We start from the raw sequence: 17,585 nt of genomic DNA, 5'->3' as shown, positions 1-17,585 counted from the left end.
GTATTTAATTGAGAGAAATGAAAGATTTTACATTTACGCAAGAAAAACAAAATTTACATCTATAGAATAGGAAGAATAGAGCTAAGCAGAAGCACTTGTGAAAAAGACTTGGGTATACTAATAAATCGCAGACTGCACATGAGTCAACAATGTGATGCAGAAAAAAGGTAAACACAGTTCCAGTATGTATTAAGAGAAACATAGAGAAGTAATTACCCCCCCTTTTCTCCTCCTTGGTGAAGCCTCATCTGGTATACTGTGTTCTGTTCTGGGCACCACATTTTAAAATGGACATTGAAAAACTGAAGCAGGTTCAGAGAAGATTTACCAGGATGGCGAACAGGCTGCAAAAGTATGTCCTACCTGGTTGCTGCTGTTCTTCCAGGTTCTGCCATTATAGCCAGTACTGGTCAGTGGCGAGCAGACGTCTCTGGGACTAAGTGCTGCTTTTCCCCTTCTGAGCATGCCCAAGGTAAAACCTCTCATTAGAGGTCAGGGGTCACATGCTCAGGTACTGCAGCAGATCCCATTGGTCCTCTAGGAAGGTCCTGAAGTTGCTGCAGCTATAAAAGGTTCTAGTATCAACATGTGTATGAGCTTTGCTATTGTGGTCACGGTTGTATGTGGACAGGGTTTGGCTGAAATAAGCCCCTAGAATACCGGCACCTCCAATGAGGAGTTTTGTATGAATGTATTCAGGGCTGGCTCATAGCCTCTAGAATTCCGGTTCCACTGGAGAGGAATGTTTTGTGTGCTTCTCTGAGTGCCTGACCACTGACTGACTACCTGTGTTCCCCTGTGACATTAACAGGGCACAGCGTCTTCTTTCTGTGCGACTCTGTGAAGTAACAGAGTTCGCTTATACTGCCATATAGTGCCGTCATTTGCTAGCAGCAGATTCCTCCTGCACGGTGGACCCCAGGCTGCAAACGCACCAATAATAACATCTATATTTACTCGTTGCGTTCCGCTAGCCCTAACACCATGTTGTCTGCCTTTAACCCTTTCACGACATGCGCCGTACTATTACTGCGCATGCCGTGTCACCCCCTTTGATGTGGGCTCTGGCGGTGAGCCCACATCAAAGTCGCGAGATGTCAGCTGTTTTGTACAGCTGACATGTGCACACAATAGCGGCGGGTGAAATGGCTATTCACCCGCCGCTATTAACCTGTTAAATGCCGCTGTCAAATGCAGACAGCGGCATTTAACTGGCGCTTCCGGCCGGGCGGCCGGAAATGATGTCATCGCCGACCCCCGTCACATGACCGGGGGTCGGTGATGCATCAGGAAGGTAACCATAGAGGTCCTTGAGACCTCTATGGTTACTGATGCCGGCCTGCTGTGAGCACCCCCCTGTAGTCGGCGCTCACAGCACACCTGCATTTCAGCTACATAGCAGCGATCTCATGATCGCTGCTATGTAGCTGAGCCGATCAGGCTATGCCAGCTTCTGGCCTCCCATGGAGGCTATTGAAGCATGGCACAAGTAAAAAAAAAATGTTTTTAAAAATTTGAAAAAATATAAAAAATATAAAAGTTTAAATTACCCCCCTTTCGCCCCATCCTAAATAAAACAATTAATAAAAAAAACCTACATGTATTTGGTATCGCCGCATTCAGAATCGCCTGATCTATCAATAAAAAAAAGCATTAACCTGATCGCTAAACAGCGTAGCGAGAAAAAAATCCGAAACGCCAGAATTACGTTTTTTTGGTCGCCATGACATTGCATTAAAATGCAATAACGGGCGATCAAAAGAACGTATCTGCACCGAAATGGTATCATTAAAAAAGGAAGCTCAGCATGCAAAAAATAAGCCCTCACCTGACCCCAGATCATGAAAAATGGAGATGCTTCGGGTATCGGAAAATGGCACTTTTTTTTTTTTAGCAAAGTTTTGAATTTTTTTTCACCACTTGGATAAAAAATAACCTAGACATATTAGATGTCTATGAACTCGTAATGACCTAGGGAATCACTAAGGCAGGTTAGTTTTAGCATTTAATGAATCTAGCAAAAAAGCCAAACAAAAAACAAGTAAGGGATTGCACTTTTTTGCAATTTCACCGCACTTGGAATTTTTTTTCCCATTTTCTAGTAACAGACCAAGTAAAACCAATGGTGTTGTTCAAAAATACAACTCGTCTCGCAAAAAATAAGCCCTCACATGACCATATTGACGGAAAAATAAAAAAGTTATGACTCTGGGAAGGAGGGAAGTGAAAAATGAAAACGCAAAAACGAAAAAGGGCCGCGACTTGAAGGGGTTAAAAATATTTGTACAGGGAAAGAGGAAAAAGCGGTATCATCTGACTTCAGCATGCAGCGTCTTGATGATACTTTCTTGCCTTTATAAAGGATAGGAGGATCTCTTGTCTGCATATCAAAAGCAGATGGACATTACATTTGTTAAGGCAGTGTCAACAGGAATGGGACAGTTGGCAAAACCATCCCGTCCTATCAGTTGAGGTTACAAATTTACATAATTTCTCTCTGTAATGGAGGGAAGAATCTTAGTGCAAATCATCCCCCACACCTGGCAATGCACATGCCTCTTTTCTACTGGGCTTACAATCCAAAGCGCATCCCAGGATCTCTCTATCTTTGACCATGGCAACATCACAAGAGGATGAGCATAATGGGCTAAGTAACCTTCCCTAACCCCCTACATTATACTTGAATTCTTAACTCCTGTACCCCTGCTCATTTGAATCCTTGCATTAACCCCCTTAAACTAGACCAATATTGCCACATGTGTTCGTCTAGAGAAAGCGAATGTTAGGTGAAGTGACTGTTTTTGGTTGTGTGTGATTAGGTAATGTGGATGGAAAATATTATTAGGTAATTGTGCGATTGAATGTGTGCCATTGTTGTGCTATTACTGTATTAGTGTTGTAGTATAAATATATGTATATATTTTTTTATAGTCGCCAGATTGTTCATACTAGTACTCCCCTAAGCAGGTATTGGTGGCATTCTGGTAATTAAGAAAGGAATAACTTCAATGTTTTGATGGTAGGGGATGTGCGGCTGTCCTTGCCTACCTCTAAATCTTGGCACCTCTATTCCTTTCAGGTGATGCAATTATTTTGCCTACTCACTTTTTCATGGCATTATTTGACTTAATAAGTGCACACTATTATAATTGATTCATATAAATATATACTATCATGCATGCCGATGCAATAGCTTGTCCATTAACCCCTTTACCCCCAAGGGTGGTTTGCACGTTATGGACCGGGCCAATTTTTACAATTCTGACCACTGTCCCTTTATGAGGTTATAACTCTGGAATGCTTCAATGGATCCTGGTGATTCTGACATTGTTTTCTCGTGACATATTGTACTTCATGATAGTGGTAAAATTTCTTTGATATTACCTGCGTTTATTTGTGAAAAAAATGAAAATTTGGCGAAAATTTTGAAAATTTTGCAATTTTCCAACTTTGAATTTTTATGCAATTAAATCACAGAGATATGTCACACAAAATACTTAATAAGTAACATTTCCCACATGTCTACTTTACATCAGCACAATTTTGGAACCAAAATTTTTTTTGTTAGGGAGTTATAAGGGTTAAAAGTTGACCAGCAATTTCTCATTTTTACAACACCATTTTATTTTAGGGACCACATCTCATTTGAAGTCATTTTGAGGGGTCTATTTGATAGAAAATACCCAAGTGTGACACCATTCTAAAAACTGCACCCCTCAAGGTTCTCAAAACCACATTCAAGAAGTTTATTAACCCTTCAGGTGCTTCACAGGAATTTTTGGAATGTTTAAATAAAAATTAACATTTAACTTTTTTTCACAAAAAATTTACTTCAGCTCCAATTTGTTTTATTTTACCAAGGGTTACAGGAGAAAATGGACCCCAAACGTTGTTGTACAATTTGTCCTGAGTACGCTGATACTCCATATGTGGGGGTTACCCACAGTTTGGGCGCATGGCAGAGCTCGAAAGGGAAGGAGCGCCATTTGACTTTTCAATGCAAAATTGACTGGAATTGAGATGGGACGCCATGTTGCGTTTGGAGAGCCACTGATGTGCCTAAACATTGAAACCCCCCACAAGTGACACCATTTTGGAAAGTATACCCCCTAAGGAACTTATCTAGTGGTGTGGTGAGCACTTTGACCCACCAAGTGCTTCACAGAAGTTTATAATGCAGAACCGTAAAAATAAAAAATCTTTTTTTTTCACAAAAATTATCTTTTCGCCCCCAACTTTTTATTTTCACAATGGTAAGAGAAGAAATTGGACCACAAAAGTTGTTGCACAATTTGTCCTGAGTACTCTGATACCACATATGTGGGGGTAAACCACTGTTTGGGCGCATGGGAGAGCTCGGAAGGGAAGGAGCGCCGTTTGACCTTTCAATGCAAAATTGACAGGAATTGAGATGGGACGCCATGTTGCGTTTAGAGACACTGATGTGCCTAAACATTGAAACCCCCCACAAGTGACACCATTTTGGAAAGTAGACCCCCTAAGGAACTTATCTAGTGGTGTGGTGAGCACTTTGACCCACCAAGTGCTTCACAGAAGTTTATAATGCAGAACCGTAAAAATAAAAAATCATTTTTTTTCACAAAAATTATCTTTTCGCCCCCAATTTTTTATTTTCCCAATTGTAAGAGAAGAAATTGGACCACAAAAGTTGTGGCACAATTTGTCCTGAGTACGCTGATACCCCATATGTGGGGGTAAACCATTGTTTGGGCGCATGGGAGAGCTCGGAATGGAAGGAGCGCCGTTTGACCTTTCAATACAAAATTGACAGGAATTGAGATGGGACCCCATGTTGCGGTTGGAGAGCCACTGATGTGCCTAAACATTGAAACCCCCCACAAGTGACACCATTTTGAATAGCAGACCCCCTAAGGAACTTATCTAGATGTGTGGTGAGCACTTTGACCTAATAAGAGCTTCACAGAAGTTTATAATGCAGAGCCGTAAAAATAAAACAAAACATTTTTTCCACAAAAATAATTTTTTAGCCCCCAGTTTTGTATTTTCCCGAGGGTAACAGGAGAAATTGGACCCCAAAAGTTGTGCAATTTGTCCTGAGTGCGCTGATACCCCATATGTGGGGGAGAACCAGCGTTTGGGCGCATGGGAGGGCTCGGAAGGGAAGGAGTGCCATTTGGAATACAGACTTAGATGGAATGGTCTGCAGGCGTCACATTGTGTTTGCAGAGCCCCTAATGTACCTAAACAGTAGAAACCTCCCACAAGTGACCCCATATTGGAAACTAGACCCCCCAAGGAACTCATCTAGATGTGTTGTGAGAACTTTAAGCCCCCAAGTATTTCACTACAGTTTATAACGCAGAGCCGTGAAAATAAAAAAAAATTTCCCCTCAAAATTATTTTTTAGCCCCAGGTTTTGTATTTTCTCGAGGGTAAAAGGAGAAATTGGACCCCAAAAGTTGTTGTCCAATTTGTCCTGAGTGAGTTGATACCCCATATGTGGGGGGGAACCAGCGTTTGGGCGCATGGGAGAGCTCGGAAGGGAAGGAGCGCCATTTGGAATGCAGACTTAGATGGAATGGTCTGCAGGCGTCACATTGCATTTGCAGAGCCCCTAATATACCTAAACAGTAGAAACCCCCCACAAGTGACCGCATATTGGAAACTAGACCCCCCACGAACTTATCTAGATGTGTTGTGAGAACTTTGAGCTCCCAAGTGTTTCACTACAGTTTATAACGCAGAGCCGTGAAAATAAAAAATCTCTTTTTTTCCCACAAAAATTATTTTTTAGCCCCCAGTTTTGTATTTTCCCAAGGGTAACAGGAGAAATTGGACCCCAAAAGTTGTTGTCCAATTTGTCCTGAGTACGCTGATACCCCATATGTTGGGGTAAACCCCTGTTTGGGCACACGGGAGAGCTCGGAAGGGAAGAAGCACTGTTTTACTTTTTCAACGCAGAATTGGCTGGAATTGAGATCGGACGCCATGTCGCGTTTGGAGAGCCCCTGATGTGCCTAAACAGTGGAAACCCCCCAATTATAACTGAAACTCTAATCCAAACACACCCCTAACCCTAATCCCAATGGTAACCCTAACCACACCTCTAACCCAGACACACCCTAATCCTAATCCCAACCGCAAATGTAATCCAAACCCTAACCCTAACTTTAGCCCCAACCCTAACTGTAGCCTTAACCCTAACCCTAGCCCCAACCCTAGCCCTAACCCTAGCCCCAACCCTAACCCTAGCCCTAACCCTAACCCTAGCCCTAACCCTAACCCTAACCCTAGCCCTAACCCTAACCCTAGCCCTAACCCTAATCCTAGCCCTAACCCTAGCCCTAACCCTAGCCCTAACCCTAACCCTAACCCTAATGGGAAAATGGAAATAAATACATTTTTTTAATTTTTCCCTAACTAAGGGGGTGATGAAGGGGGGTTTGATTTACTTTTATAGCGGGTTTTTTAGCGGATTTTTATGATTGGCAGCCGTCACACACTGAAAGACGCTTTTTATTGCAAAAAATATTTTTGCGTTACCACATTTTGAGAGCTATAATTTTTCCATATTTGAGTCCACAGAGTCATGTGAGGTCTTGTTTTTTGCGGCACGAGTTGACATTTTTATTGGTAACATTTTCGGGCACGTGACATTTTTTGATCGCTTTTTATTCCGATTTTTGTGAGGCAGAATGACTAAAAACCAGCTATTCATGAATTTCTTTTGGGGGAGGCGTTTATACCGTTCCGCGTTTGGTAAAATTGATAAATCAGTTTTATTCTTCGGGTCAGTACGATTACAGCGACACCTCATTTATATCATCATGTTTTGGCGCTTTTATACGATAAAAACTATTTTATAGAAAAAATAATTATTTTTGCATCGCTTTATTCTGAGGACTATAACTTTTTATTTTTTTGCTGATGTTACTGTATGGCAGCTCGTTTTTTGCGGGACAAGATGACGCTTTCAGCGGTACCATGGTTATTTATATCCGTCTTTTTGATTGCGTGTTATTCCACATTTTGTTCGGTGGTACGATAATAAAGCGTTGTTTTTTGCCTGGTTTTTTTTTTTTTTTCTTACGGTGTTTACTGAAGGGGTTAACTAGTGGGACAGCTTTATAGGTCGGGTTGTTACGGACACGTCGATACTAAATATGTGTACTTTTATTGTTTTTTTTTATTTTATTTAGATAAAGAAATGTATTTATGGGAATAATATTTTTTTTTTTTCATTATTTAGGTTTTTTTTAAAAATTTTTTGCACACTTTGAAAAATTTTTTTTTAACTTTTTTACTTTGTCCCAGGGGGGACAATACAGATTGGTGATCTGCCAGTTTGCACAGCACTCTGACAGATCACCGATCTGTCTCAGAGTGCTGCAGCGTTACCAAGTGCCTGCTCTGAGCAGGCTCTGTGAGGCCACCTCCCTCCCTGCAGGACCAGGATCTGCGGCCATCTTGGATCCGGGGCTCGAGCAGGGAGGGAGGTGAGGAGACCCTCGCAGCAACGCGATCACATCGCGTTGCTGCGGGGGTCTCAGGGAAGCCCGCAGGGAGCCCCCTCCCTGCGCGATGCTTCCCTGCACCGCCGGCACATCGCGATCATCTTTGATCGCGGTGTGCCGGGGGTTAATGTGTCGGGGGCGGTCCGTGACCGCTCCTGGCACATAGTGCCGGATGTCAGCTGCGATAAGCAGCTGACACCCGGCCGCGATCGGCCGCGCTCCCCCCGTGAGCGCGGCCGATCGCGCTGGACGTAATATTCCGTCCTTGGGAATTAAGGCCCACCCCACATGGACGGAATATTACGTCCAATGGCAGAAAGGGGTTAATGTTTATCAATTAGGTTCCTTTCCGGCACTAATTACTTTATATTGTTTTAAAACTTTTTACATATCTTCAATATCACTAATGAGATGGAATTAAATATATTGGCATGCCTGATAATGCTTTATTATACATCCCTGTGTCATAGGACATTGAATTATAAGGTTGCCCCAACCTGATTTTGCTTATGCACACCCTTTTTGGAGGTTTGTTCCCACCCTGTTTTTTCATTTTGCATTCCTTTCTATGTTATGTTCTTAATTATACATCAATAAATCATGAATTTTATATTGCCGCTAGAATCACTTCATATCCTTAGGCGGTAAAATACCGCTATTTTGGAAAATGCGAATGCTATATTTTTTGAATGTCTAGCACCCTAATTGTATTTTTGTACTTATTTTTTGAATTAGCACTCCCATGAGCAGGCATTGGTGACATTCTGGTCATTAAGAAAGAAAGGAATACCTTCAATGTTTTGATTAAATCTGTTTTAAAAAAGTTGATTTGAGCGACTCCTTTTTTAGCGTCCCCAGTCTACACAGTGAACCAGAACAATAACAGAATGAGGTGAATAATACTACAATATTTTGATATCACCATTCATTTATAGTCAGAAAAAAATCATTTGAAAATAAGAATATAGTCTGTAAAATTGTAGATAAAATATTGTTATTTGTTTAAAATAGTTGAAAATTATGCTCCATTTCTGAAAAATAACATGCTAATTAAAGACCTAACAAGTTGCTAATGAGTATGGTAAATAACTTAGAGCAAGACTGTAAAGTAACTCTTGATGTATATGTGCAAGGGAAAGATCCACTGGCATCTACTTAATTGTGTAGAACAAAGGCACTAGCTCTTTAGTGCAGACCTTAACAAAACAGTTAATTAATTGTTGCCATTACCCTGTGGGTCCAATTAAATGTTCCACTTAGTTACAACTTAAACCTGCTTAATTTCTGGCTGGCAAGCAGGGCAGAACAATTATAGGGCATACTAGAGTACAGTTCATGCTAAATATATGAAAACATAAACAATAAAGGAGCAAAATGTCTCATTAAGATAATTATTTTATGAGATAGATTGGTCCAATATTAAATTATCAAATTGAGTAAAAGTGCTATGAGGATACAGAGCAATTCTTTTGCTGTTTTTACCTTTTTCTCAAGAAATATTTTGCTAATAAAGTAAATATTTTAAATACTTATTCCTAATTATGAATATATCATCGAATAGAGCTTTGGTTGAAAGGTGGTTTCAATGAAATGCATGACTACGACAAATGGCTGTGAAAGCTCATATCCCTCGATGCAAGGTTTTTTATAATAATTTTTGATGCTTTTTGCTGTACCATATCGAATTCTTACTTTTAGCATAGATCTCAATTAATGATGCAAATATAGTGAACAAAAATATACTGATTTGCATATTTTTTACATTGTATACCATCTTGTCAACAGCAACGCATAGTTTGCCAGGGGTATGCTACTCTCTTAATTAAACTAATTATGTTTTAATTGACTCAACAAACATTGTACTTTATAGTCATATGATATAATAATTCAACACATTTTGTACCTGTGCTCAAAATAATTTGTGCTCAAACTATGCGTTTTACTGCAGCAAGAAAAACATTGTATGCCTCTTTCCCCATAATGGCACATATATTACTTTTTTAAGTGCATTAGTAAGTACCACTAGGCTATTATTTTCGTTGATGTTATCACTCTAAATCAAACTTGAAAGTTAAGCCCATTGTTATTAGTTTCATTAAATGTGTCAGGAAGCATAAAAATATGGCATCCAGTATAAAAATAATATTGTTAAAAAAGAACTGGTGTAACCGAATTAATAAATCTTCTCTATTGTGCGTTTATATGGTGTTGACAGTATACAGTATATTATACATACATTCTAGTGGTCCTTTATGACCTATTCTTATTCCGCTTACTGTACAATACTATGCATAGCCTGATGTTTTATGGCTCCCAGAGACTGCTAATAGTCTTTACACTATCTTTGTGTGGCTCTGATGTTTTGTACAGAAGTTTTACCATAAGTAGTGATGAATGGATCTACTAAAATTCTAATTCAGCAATTCACTCGAATGTGGATTACAAGCTCGATTTATTTCTAATTTACACTGCGTGCAGAATTATTAGGCAAGTTGTATTTTAGAGGATTATTTTTATTATTGATCAACAACTATGTTTTCAATCAACCCAAAAGACTCGTAAATATCAAAGCTTAATATTTTTGGATGTTGCAGTGGGTTAATTTTAGATTTGGCTATCTTAGGAGGATATCTGTTTGTGCAGGTAACTATTACTGTACAGAATTATTAGGCAACTTAATAAAAACCAAATATATTCCCATCTCACTTGTTTATTTTAACCAGGTAAACCAATATCACTGCACTAAATTTAGAAATAAACATTTCTAACATGCAAAAACAAAACCCCAAAAAATTAGTGACCAATGTAGCCACCTTTCTTTATGATGACACTCATCAGCCTTCCATCAATAGATTTTGTCAGTTGCTTGATCTGTTTACGATCAACATTGCGTGCAGCAGCCACAACAGCCTCCCAGACACTGTTCCGAGAGGTGTACTGTTTTCCCTCCCTGTAGATCTCACATTTTATGAGGGACCACAGGTTCAGATCAGGTGAACAAGGGGGCCATGTCATTATTTTTTCTTCTGTGAGACCTTTACTGGCCAGCCACGCTGTGGAGTAGTTGGAGGCATCTGATGGAGCATTGTCCTGCATGAAAATCATGTTTTTATTGAACAATACCAACTTCTTCCTGTATCACTGCTTAAAGAAGTCTTCCAGAAACTGGCAGTAGGTCTGGGAGTTGACCTTTACTCCATCCTCAACCCGAAAAGGTCCCACAAGTTCATCTTTGATGATACCAGCCCATACGAGTACCCCACCTCCACCTTGCTGACGTCTGAGTTGGAGTGGAGCTCTCTGTCCTTTACAGATCCAGCCTCTGGCCCATCAAGAGTCATTCTCATTTCATTAGTCAATAAAACCTTTGAAAAATCAGTCATAAGATATTTCTTGGCCCAGTCTTGACATTTTATCTTATGTTTCTTTTTCAAAGGTGGTCGTTTTTCAGCCTTCCTTACCTTGGCCATGTCCTTGAGTATCGCATACCTTGTGCTTTTTGTTACTCCAGTAACGTTGCAGCTCTGAAATATGGCACAACTAGTGGCAAATGGCATCTTGTCAGCTTCACGCTTGATTTTCCTCAATTCATGGGCAGTTATTTTGCGCCTTTTTTGCCCAACATGCTTCTTGCGACCCTGTTGGCTATTTGCCATGAAATGCTTGATTGTTTGGTGATCACGCTTCAAAAGTTTGGCAATAACAAGACTGCTGCATCCCTCTGCAAGACATCTCACAATTTTGGACTTTTCATAGCCCGTTAAATCTCTCTTCTGACACATTTTGCCAAAGGAAAGAAAGTTGCCTAATAATTAAGCACACCTTATATAGGGTTTTGATGTCATTAGACAACACCCCTCCTCATTATAGAGATGCACATCACCTGATTTATTTAATTTGTAGTTGGCTCTCAAGCCTGAACAGCTTGGAGTAGGACAACATGTATAAAAAGTATCATGTGATCCAAAAAAACAACTAGCCTAATAATTCTGCACGCATTGTATTGAATGCAAATGACGTGACTTATCACACTCAGGGATTTCACCAACTACAAGGTTTGTCTCCTGATTTGCTAACTAGACCTCAGACTATGCACAAAGAAGCAGCAAAGCAAAACGCGCATCAAGGTAGAGGGACATGGTGTTGGTACTTAGTTTGGCTACAGCAAATTTCGATTTGAAAAGATAATATACTTTATAATTACTGACTATACTGGTTAGTTATTTATTATACACAGCATGAATATTAAAGAAGAGATGTAGTAACGGGTGGCATGTATGGGTAATCTATTGATAGGATGGTATCCTAGTATAATCATATGTATTGTATATACCCTTATTAACTACTAGATTGTGGCCCGATTCTAACGCATCGGGTATTCTAGAATATGCATGTCCCCGTAGTATATGGACAATGATGATTCCAGAATTCGCGGCAGACTGTGCCTGTCGCTGATTGGTCGAGGCAACCTTTATGACATCATCATCGCCATGGCAACCATTATGACAACTACGTCGATACTGTGCCCGTCGCTGAATCAGAAACGTGGGATTTCTACGTCCTTTATGACATCATCGTCACTGTGCTGCCTCGACCAATCAGAGATGCGGGATTTCTACGTTGATGCTGTGCCCGTCGCTGATTGGTCGAGGCCGCCAGGCGCGGGATTTCCAGACAGACAGACAGACAGAAAGACAGACAGACAGACAGAAAGACAGACAGACGGAAAAACCCTTAGGCAATTATATATATAGATGTATTATAATTGTAATCCATTAGCCTTTATTTTGAGTCTCTCGATTTTTGAAACCCCTTTTTAATTCACTTATTTATTGTGATATTTATTTAAAAAATATTTATATATTTTTTTACATTTGTGCTCAATTCTTGTGCCTGGAGGCTCACTTTCTCTTTGGCAGTGTTGTAGTGCTAAGACAATGCATATTGTGCTGCTTATGATTTATTCGGTGTTGTAAAAGGAAAAAAATCATATATTGTGAAGGATTTAAAAAAGAGCCTGGAAGGACTGGGAGCTACAGTTATGGGTTAGATGTGCAACGAGGTGAGAAATATTTTTTTCATCCCTTTCTCAGTCCCCTACAAATTAGCAAAATGGCAGTTGGCTGTCCAATATTTTGCTGGATTCATACAAAGCGAATCACAGAAAAACAGTATTTAGGAGGATCTACATTTTTTTCTAAAATTTGTTCATCTCTAATTCTGATTTTTTTTCAGTATGGCAAAAGGGATCATTGATAGGGTAAAACATACAAGTGTGCTTCCCAGTTTTATATAAACTTTATCTGTACATGACTTACCTGCCCAACATACATTGGCTTTTTCACTTCTTGCTCCTCGGTGACATGCAGTGGCTCCCATGACCATCCTCTCTTTACCCTTATGTGGTTTTCTAGTTTGATTTCTTGAGTATAAATGTTCAACAAGTTCATACTCATGATACAAGGCCATAGTATGTTAAGTTCCAACAATATATAAAACCATGTGGAAATGTTTCTCATATTGTACAATCCAATGGTCAAATAAACAAATTATCCTCGAAATTTCTTTCAAACAACATACACTTTACATTGTGTATGTTTCAATCTCTTTTCTGGAGCACAGAACATCACAGTCTTCAAAACCCTGAAAAGAACAAATAAAAATGAAAATCAGATTGTAAATATATGAATTTGAAATTTATGAAAGTCATCACAATGTGTATTGTGTACATGTACTTTATGACTTTATGTATGTATTAATTTAAATTTACTTTTTTTGGTTGCAGTCTGCAGCTGCTCATTTGGAATGTATTCACGAGCACAGTAAAACGTATTGTTTTCTGTAACCAGCAGTGCCATTTGTACAATGGGTATATTCAGGCCTAACATAATAAAAGTATCTTGTACTCATACATACCATTTGTCTGTATATCTCAATGTCCTCTGCTTTCTTAATTTAAAGGATATAACAATGTCATTATTGTAAAACCTGATAATTTCTAATATTTTAAAACAGAAAATCTAAATTTATCTAAAGTTAAAAAATATAGTTTTTATATAAAAATACGTTTTATGCTGAAAATGAAATCAAGAAAACGTCCACAAAAATGAAGAACACAATATCCTAAAAAAAATTTTATTAATAATATTTAAAAATCTCATTGATACTTAAATGTATGACTACCAACATCAAAAAACACCTGAGTCCGAGTGGGGTAGAACAAATTCAGCAGGCAATAGTAGCCAATGTATTCCTGACACAGTCCCTGTTAGTGGCCCTATAGTAGCTCACGCCTACATAACAGCGGAGGCTGGCACCCTAAAATTTGATGTGGTACCCCCGCTCCATGTAGACTGTCCCTTCTTGCCTTACTGGGCCCTACCGACTACCCACGCCCAGACCCCAACATCATACACACAAATTGACCTAGGACACACTAACAAGTGAAAAAGTGTAAAAATAAGTGAAAAAATAGTGTAACAAAAATGACTAAAAACATAACAGCAAGATAGTGCTGCGTAAATGTCCACAAAAATGCATGTACCCCATGGGCTATATCAGAAATGATCTAAATATCAATCAGTGGATAATTATTTGTATAGCCTATAGCGTAAATTGTAATTTTAGAAAAAAATATAAAAGTAATGATCAAAAAATTACCCAAGGGTACAATAGAGCACAGATGTCCTATGCTCAAAAAAACTAAGAGGTCATAAAACAGATACCTCCAGTATGTATACTTGTCACTATCTTCAGTTAAATACGTAATGACCTGAAGGTCACCAAGGCAGGCCTATACACAGGACTTATAAAAAATAAACACAATGCTAGAAAAGAATGAAAAAAAACTCAACAAAATGAACAAAAGTTTGTCTCTGTTGGAAACCTAGTGCAGTGTATCTCAAATCCAAAATAGCAGATGTAAGGGCTCACTCAGTAGGTGGTCATCTGTACACACCCTCAAAGTCATATATGGAGAGCTTCAGATACATGAAGTAAAAAACTAACAAAATGATCAAAGAAAAAATAAAAAATGAAGAAAAATGAAAAAAAAAAATATATATAGCAATGCTAGTTAGTGACCATTATTTTTCACATGGATACATCTGCTATATCAGGATACCACATGCAATGTGTCTCATACACGGTTAATCAGTACAGCTGGTACATCTGAGGCCAATCCCTCATTATTATCCGATACCTGGTCCAGTGTATCTCTTATGAGAGCTCACTTATATAGGTGATTTATTATTTACACCCTGAAGGCTGTTTTTTGATGTTGGTAGTCATACATTTAAGTATCAATGAGATTTTTAAATATTATTAATAAAATATTTTTTTTAGGATATTGTGTTTTTTTGGTTGTTTAATTGATTATATCCTTATATTATCTTAGCTGGTTGTTTATCACAAAAATAAAGAAAAGAAAATTACATTTTTTGAAAAACAAATTTTTCAAACGAATTCTCTAAGCATATGGAAGAAATTTCTCCATTAAGAACTGCAATTGCAGAGAACAGTTACAGTATGGGGCTACATTCACATGATCATAATTTGGTCAGTATTTATCCTCAGTATTTGTAAGCTGAAATCAAGAGTGGAAAAATTAGAGTAGGTGCACATGATCAGTAAATGCTGCAGGTTGGACACTACGTATCTGCGCAGCATCAAACCCGCAATGTCCAGATGTTAGAGAATAGTATATGAGATTTCAAGAAATCCCATTCGCACAATGCATGCACAGACGCTCACGGCTATCCTGCGGAGATAGAAATGTGGATCGTCTTTTCAGACTGCAGCATGTCTGTTTATCTTGCAGAGACGTTAGCCTCAGCAAGATAAATTTCACCCGCACAATGTATAAGATGCGGTGAACCGCACAATTCAAAGAACCCATGCAGTTTCACCTGCGTTCAATAGCCGGCAGCGCTTTGGAAGCAGCAGACATGCCTGACTATCCAATCTGAGACTGTGAGGTGTCGACTATCTCCAGGTGTTCATTATTCCAGTTAATTGCCATGCTACTTGATTGAGCTCTGTCTCCCAGAACTCTGCCAGAGGTACATTTAGCTTATGAGGTTTGTTCTCCTGTGCCTTAAGTTATGTATGCTTGATCTAGACTTCGCTATGACCCCCACCTGTTTAACCCCTTCTTATGTGGTCCATTATCTTTTCGGTACTATGACCTTGGAACGCTATCTGACTATGCATTTGTCTCTTCCTTCTGTTTATGATGTACCCTTCTGGCTTCTGACCTTGGACTTCTTGACCATTCTGACTCATGGCTTGGCTGTGAGAAGTGACTAGCATCACAATTTGTACATAACACATCTCTGAGGGTACTTGTGAAAAATAGGGCCAGGCATTTTTTTTCTTAACGCATTCAATATGAGAAAGGGTGATGTTAAGGAATGAGGATGTGGATGTGGTGGTGGCGCCCACCAAGGCCATGTGACATTAAGGAACAGGGATGTGGATATGATGATACCCACCAAGGCAATGTGACAGATTAGAAGGTAACTGTATCTCGTTATAGCATCCTGTCAAAGTCTGGTCCGTGCACTACATCACTGTCGAACCCAGAGAAGTGCGATGTTTTGGGTGGGATGGCAGACAAAGGTTCCCGTGTGCTAACAAGCACCACCACCAAGTCTTCCACACTTTCCAATCACAGTAGCCAAGAGGCTGGGCCTCAAAATTCTCTACCTGGTCCTCTTTCTTTCCCCTTTAAAGAGTCCCAGGAGACATATGACCCCAATGCCGGCCACTCCGCGGAACTGTTTAGTTTCCCTTGCAATTATTTAGGCCTCTCAATGTGCACCATTAAAGAGGGTCATGAGGAGGTGGCTTGCAGTGATGCACAAACATTTGAGCGTCCACAGCCAGGAGAAAGCTATGTTGGGATGGTCAATTCATGTCTAAAAAGGTGAAGGGTAATCATCAGGCACAATTGCCATATGGTCAGCCTAAAGTTGCAACTCAGAAGAGGAACAGATTGATGAATTGGAAGACCATGTGGTCGATGAAGAGGCCATTGATCTAACCTGGCACAGTGACATGCCTAGTGAGCACAGCAGTGCAGAGAGGCATGGATCCATAGCATGAAAACAGGCAAGAAGAGTTAGTGGTTTGACCAGAGGGAGAACTCTTTTAATTGTTCCACAGAGCCCCCCACTCAGCTAGACAACAGGCCAAGGGTGTGTTGGTCCCCTGTTTGGCGGTTTTTCTGAAAGTCCTTCAGACAAAACAACAGGGTACAAAATCTGCATCTGAGGGTGAAACCATTACCTCTTCACTGTGTTACTGCCTCCCCAACCTGCTGTCCATGAAGCATGGCAATGATGTCTCCTGCCCACCAGCGGTGGCTGCACAGACACAACAATCAGTAACCAGTTCATTGACCCAGTGCAGAGTTCAGTTGTCCCTGCCCCAGACATTTCACAGGAAGCAGAAAAACCAACCCACCCACAGGCCCAAACAATAAACACCCATATTGCCAGATTGCTAACCCTGGAAATGTTGCCATTTCGGCTTGTGGGCACAAAGTCCTTCTTTGACCTCTTGGTGGTGGCAGCCCCATGGTATTCGATTCCCAGCTGCCACTATTTTTCCCAGTGTGCCATTCGGACATTACGTGAGCATGTGTTACACAATATCAGCCATGCTCTAGCCAATGCAGTCACAGGGAAGGTCCACCTAACCTCAGACATGGGGAGAAGTTCTTGTGGACAGGGATACTACATTTCAATGATGGCATACTTGGTGAACATTTTGAAGTCTGGGACATCACACATCTTATCCACACAAAGAATAGCAGGCCCAACTTCCATCTCCTCATTTTCCAATTCCTGTCTCTCCTCCTCCTCATCAGATGAACTAGCCTCCCCATCACTCCCCAGCTGGGAGCTCTGAAGCATTGCCATGGTGAAGCGGCAACATGCTCCGCTGAAGCTTATCTGTTTAGATGATCAAACTCCCAACCAGACCGATCAGTGGCTCTCGCTGCTGAACCTCAAACCAGGTCTGGTTGTGTGCGATAATAGGGGCAAGTTGGTGGCAGCTTTAAAGCTCGGCCAGCTGGTACATGTT

The 17,585-nt window shown here is 40.0% G+C and overlaps 1 protein-coding gene across 1 annotated transcript in view; it reads right to left on the bottom strand.

Annotated features, from left to right (window-relative positions):
• LOC138642673 (cadherin-19-like) overlaps positions 1-17,585 on the bottom strand; it is a 225,822-nt gene that overhangs the window by 174,114 nt on the left and 34,123 nt on the right. Inside the window, exon 2 of the mRNA XM_069730990.1 lies at positions 12,815-13,139. Coding sequence (XP_069587091.1) covers positions 12,815-13,015 — 201 coding nt within the window. The 5' untranslated portion in view covers positions 13,016-13,139. The remainder of the gene's footprint in view (positions 1-12,814; positions 13,140-17,585) is intronic.

The sequence above is a fragment of the Ranitomeya imitator genome, chromosome 6, assembly GCF_032444005.1.
Source record: "Ranitomeya imitator isolate aRanImi1 chromosome 6, aRanImi1.pri, whole genome shotgun sequence".
NCBI lineage: Eukaryota > Metazoa > Chordata > Amphibia > Anura > Dendrobatidae > Ranitomeya > Ranitomeya imitator.
The sequence above is the reverse complement of the archived record's forward strand: the minus strand, read 5'-3'. Positions and strand labels throughout refer to the sequence as shown.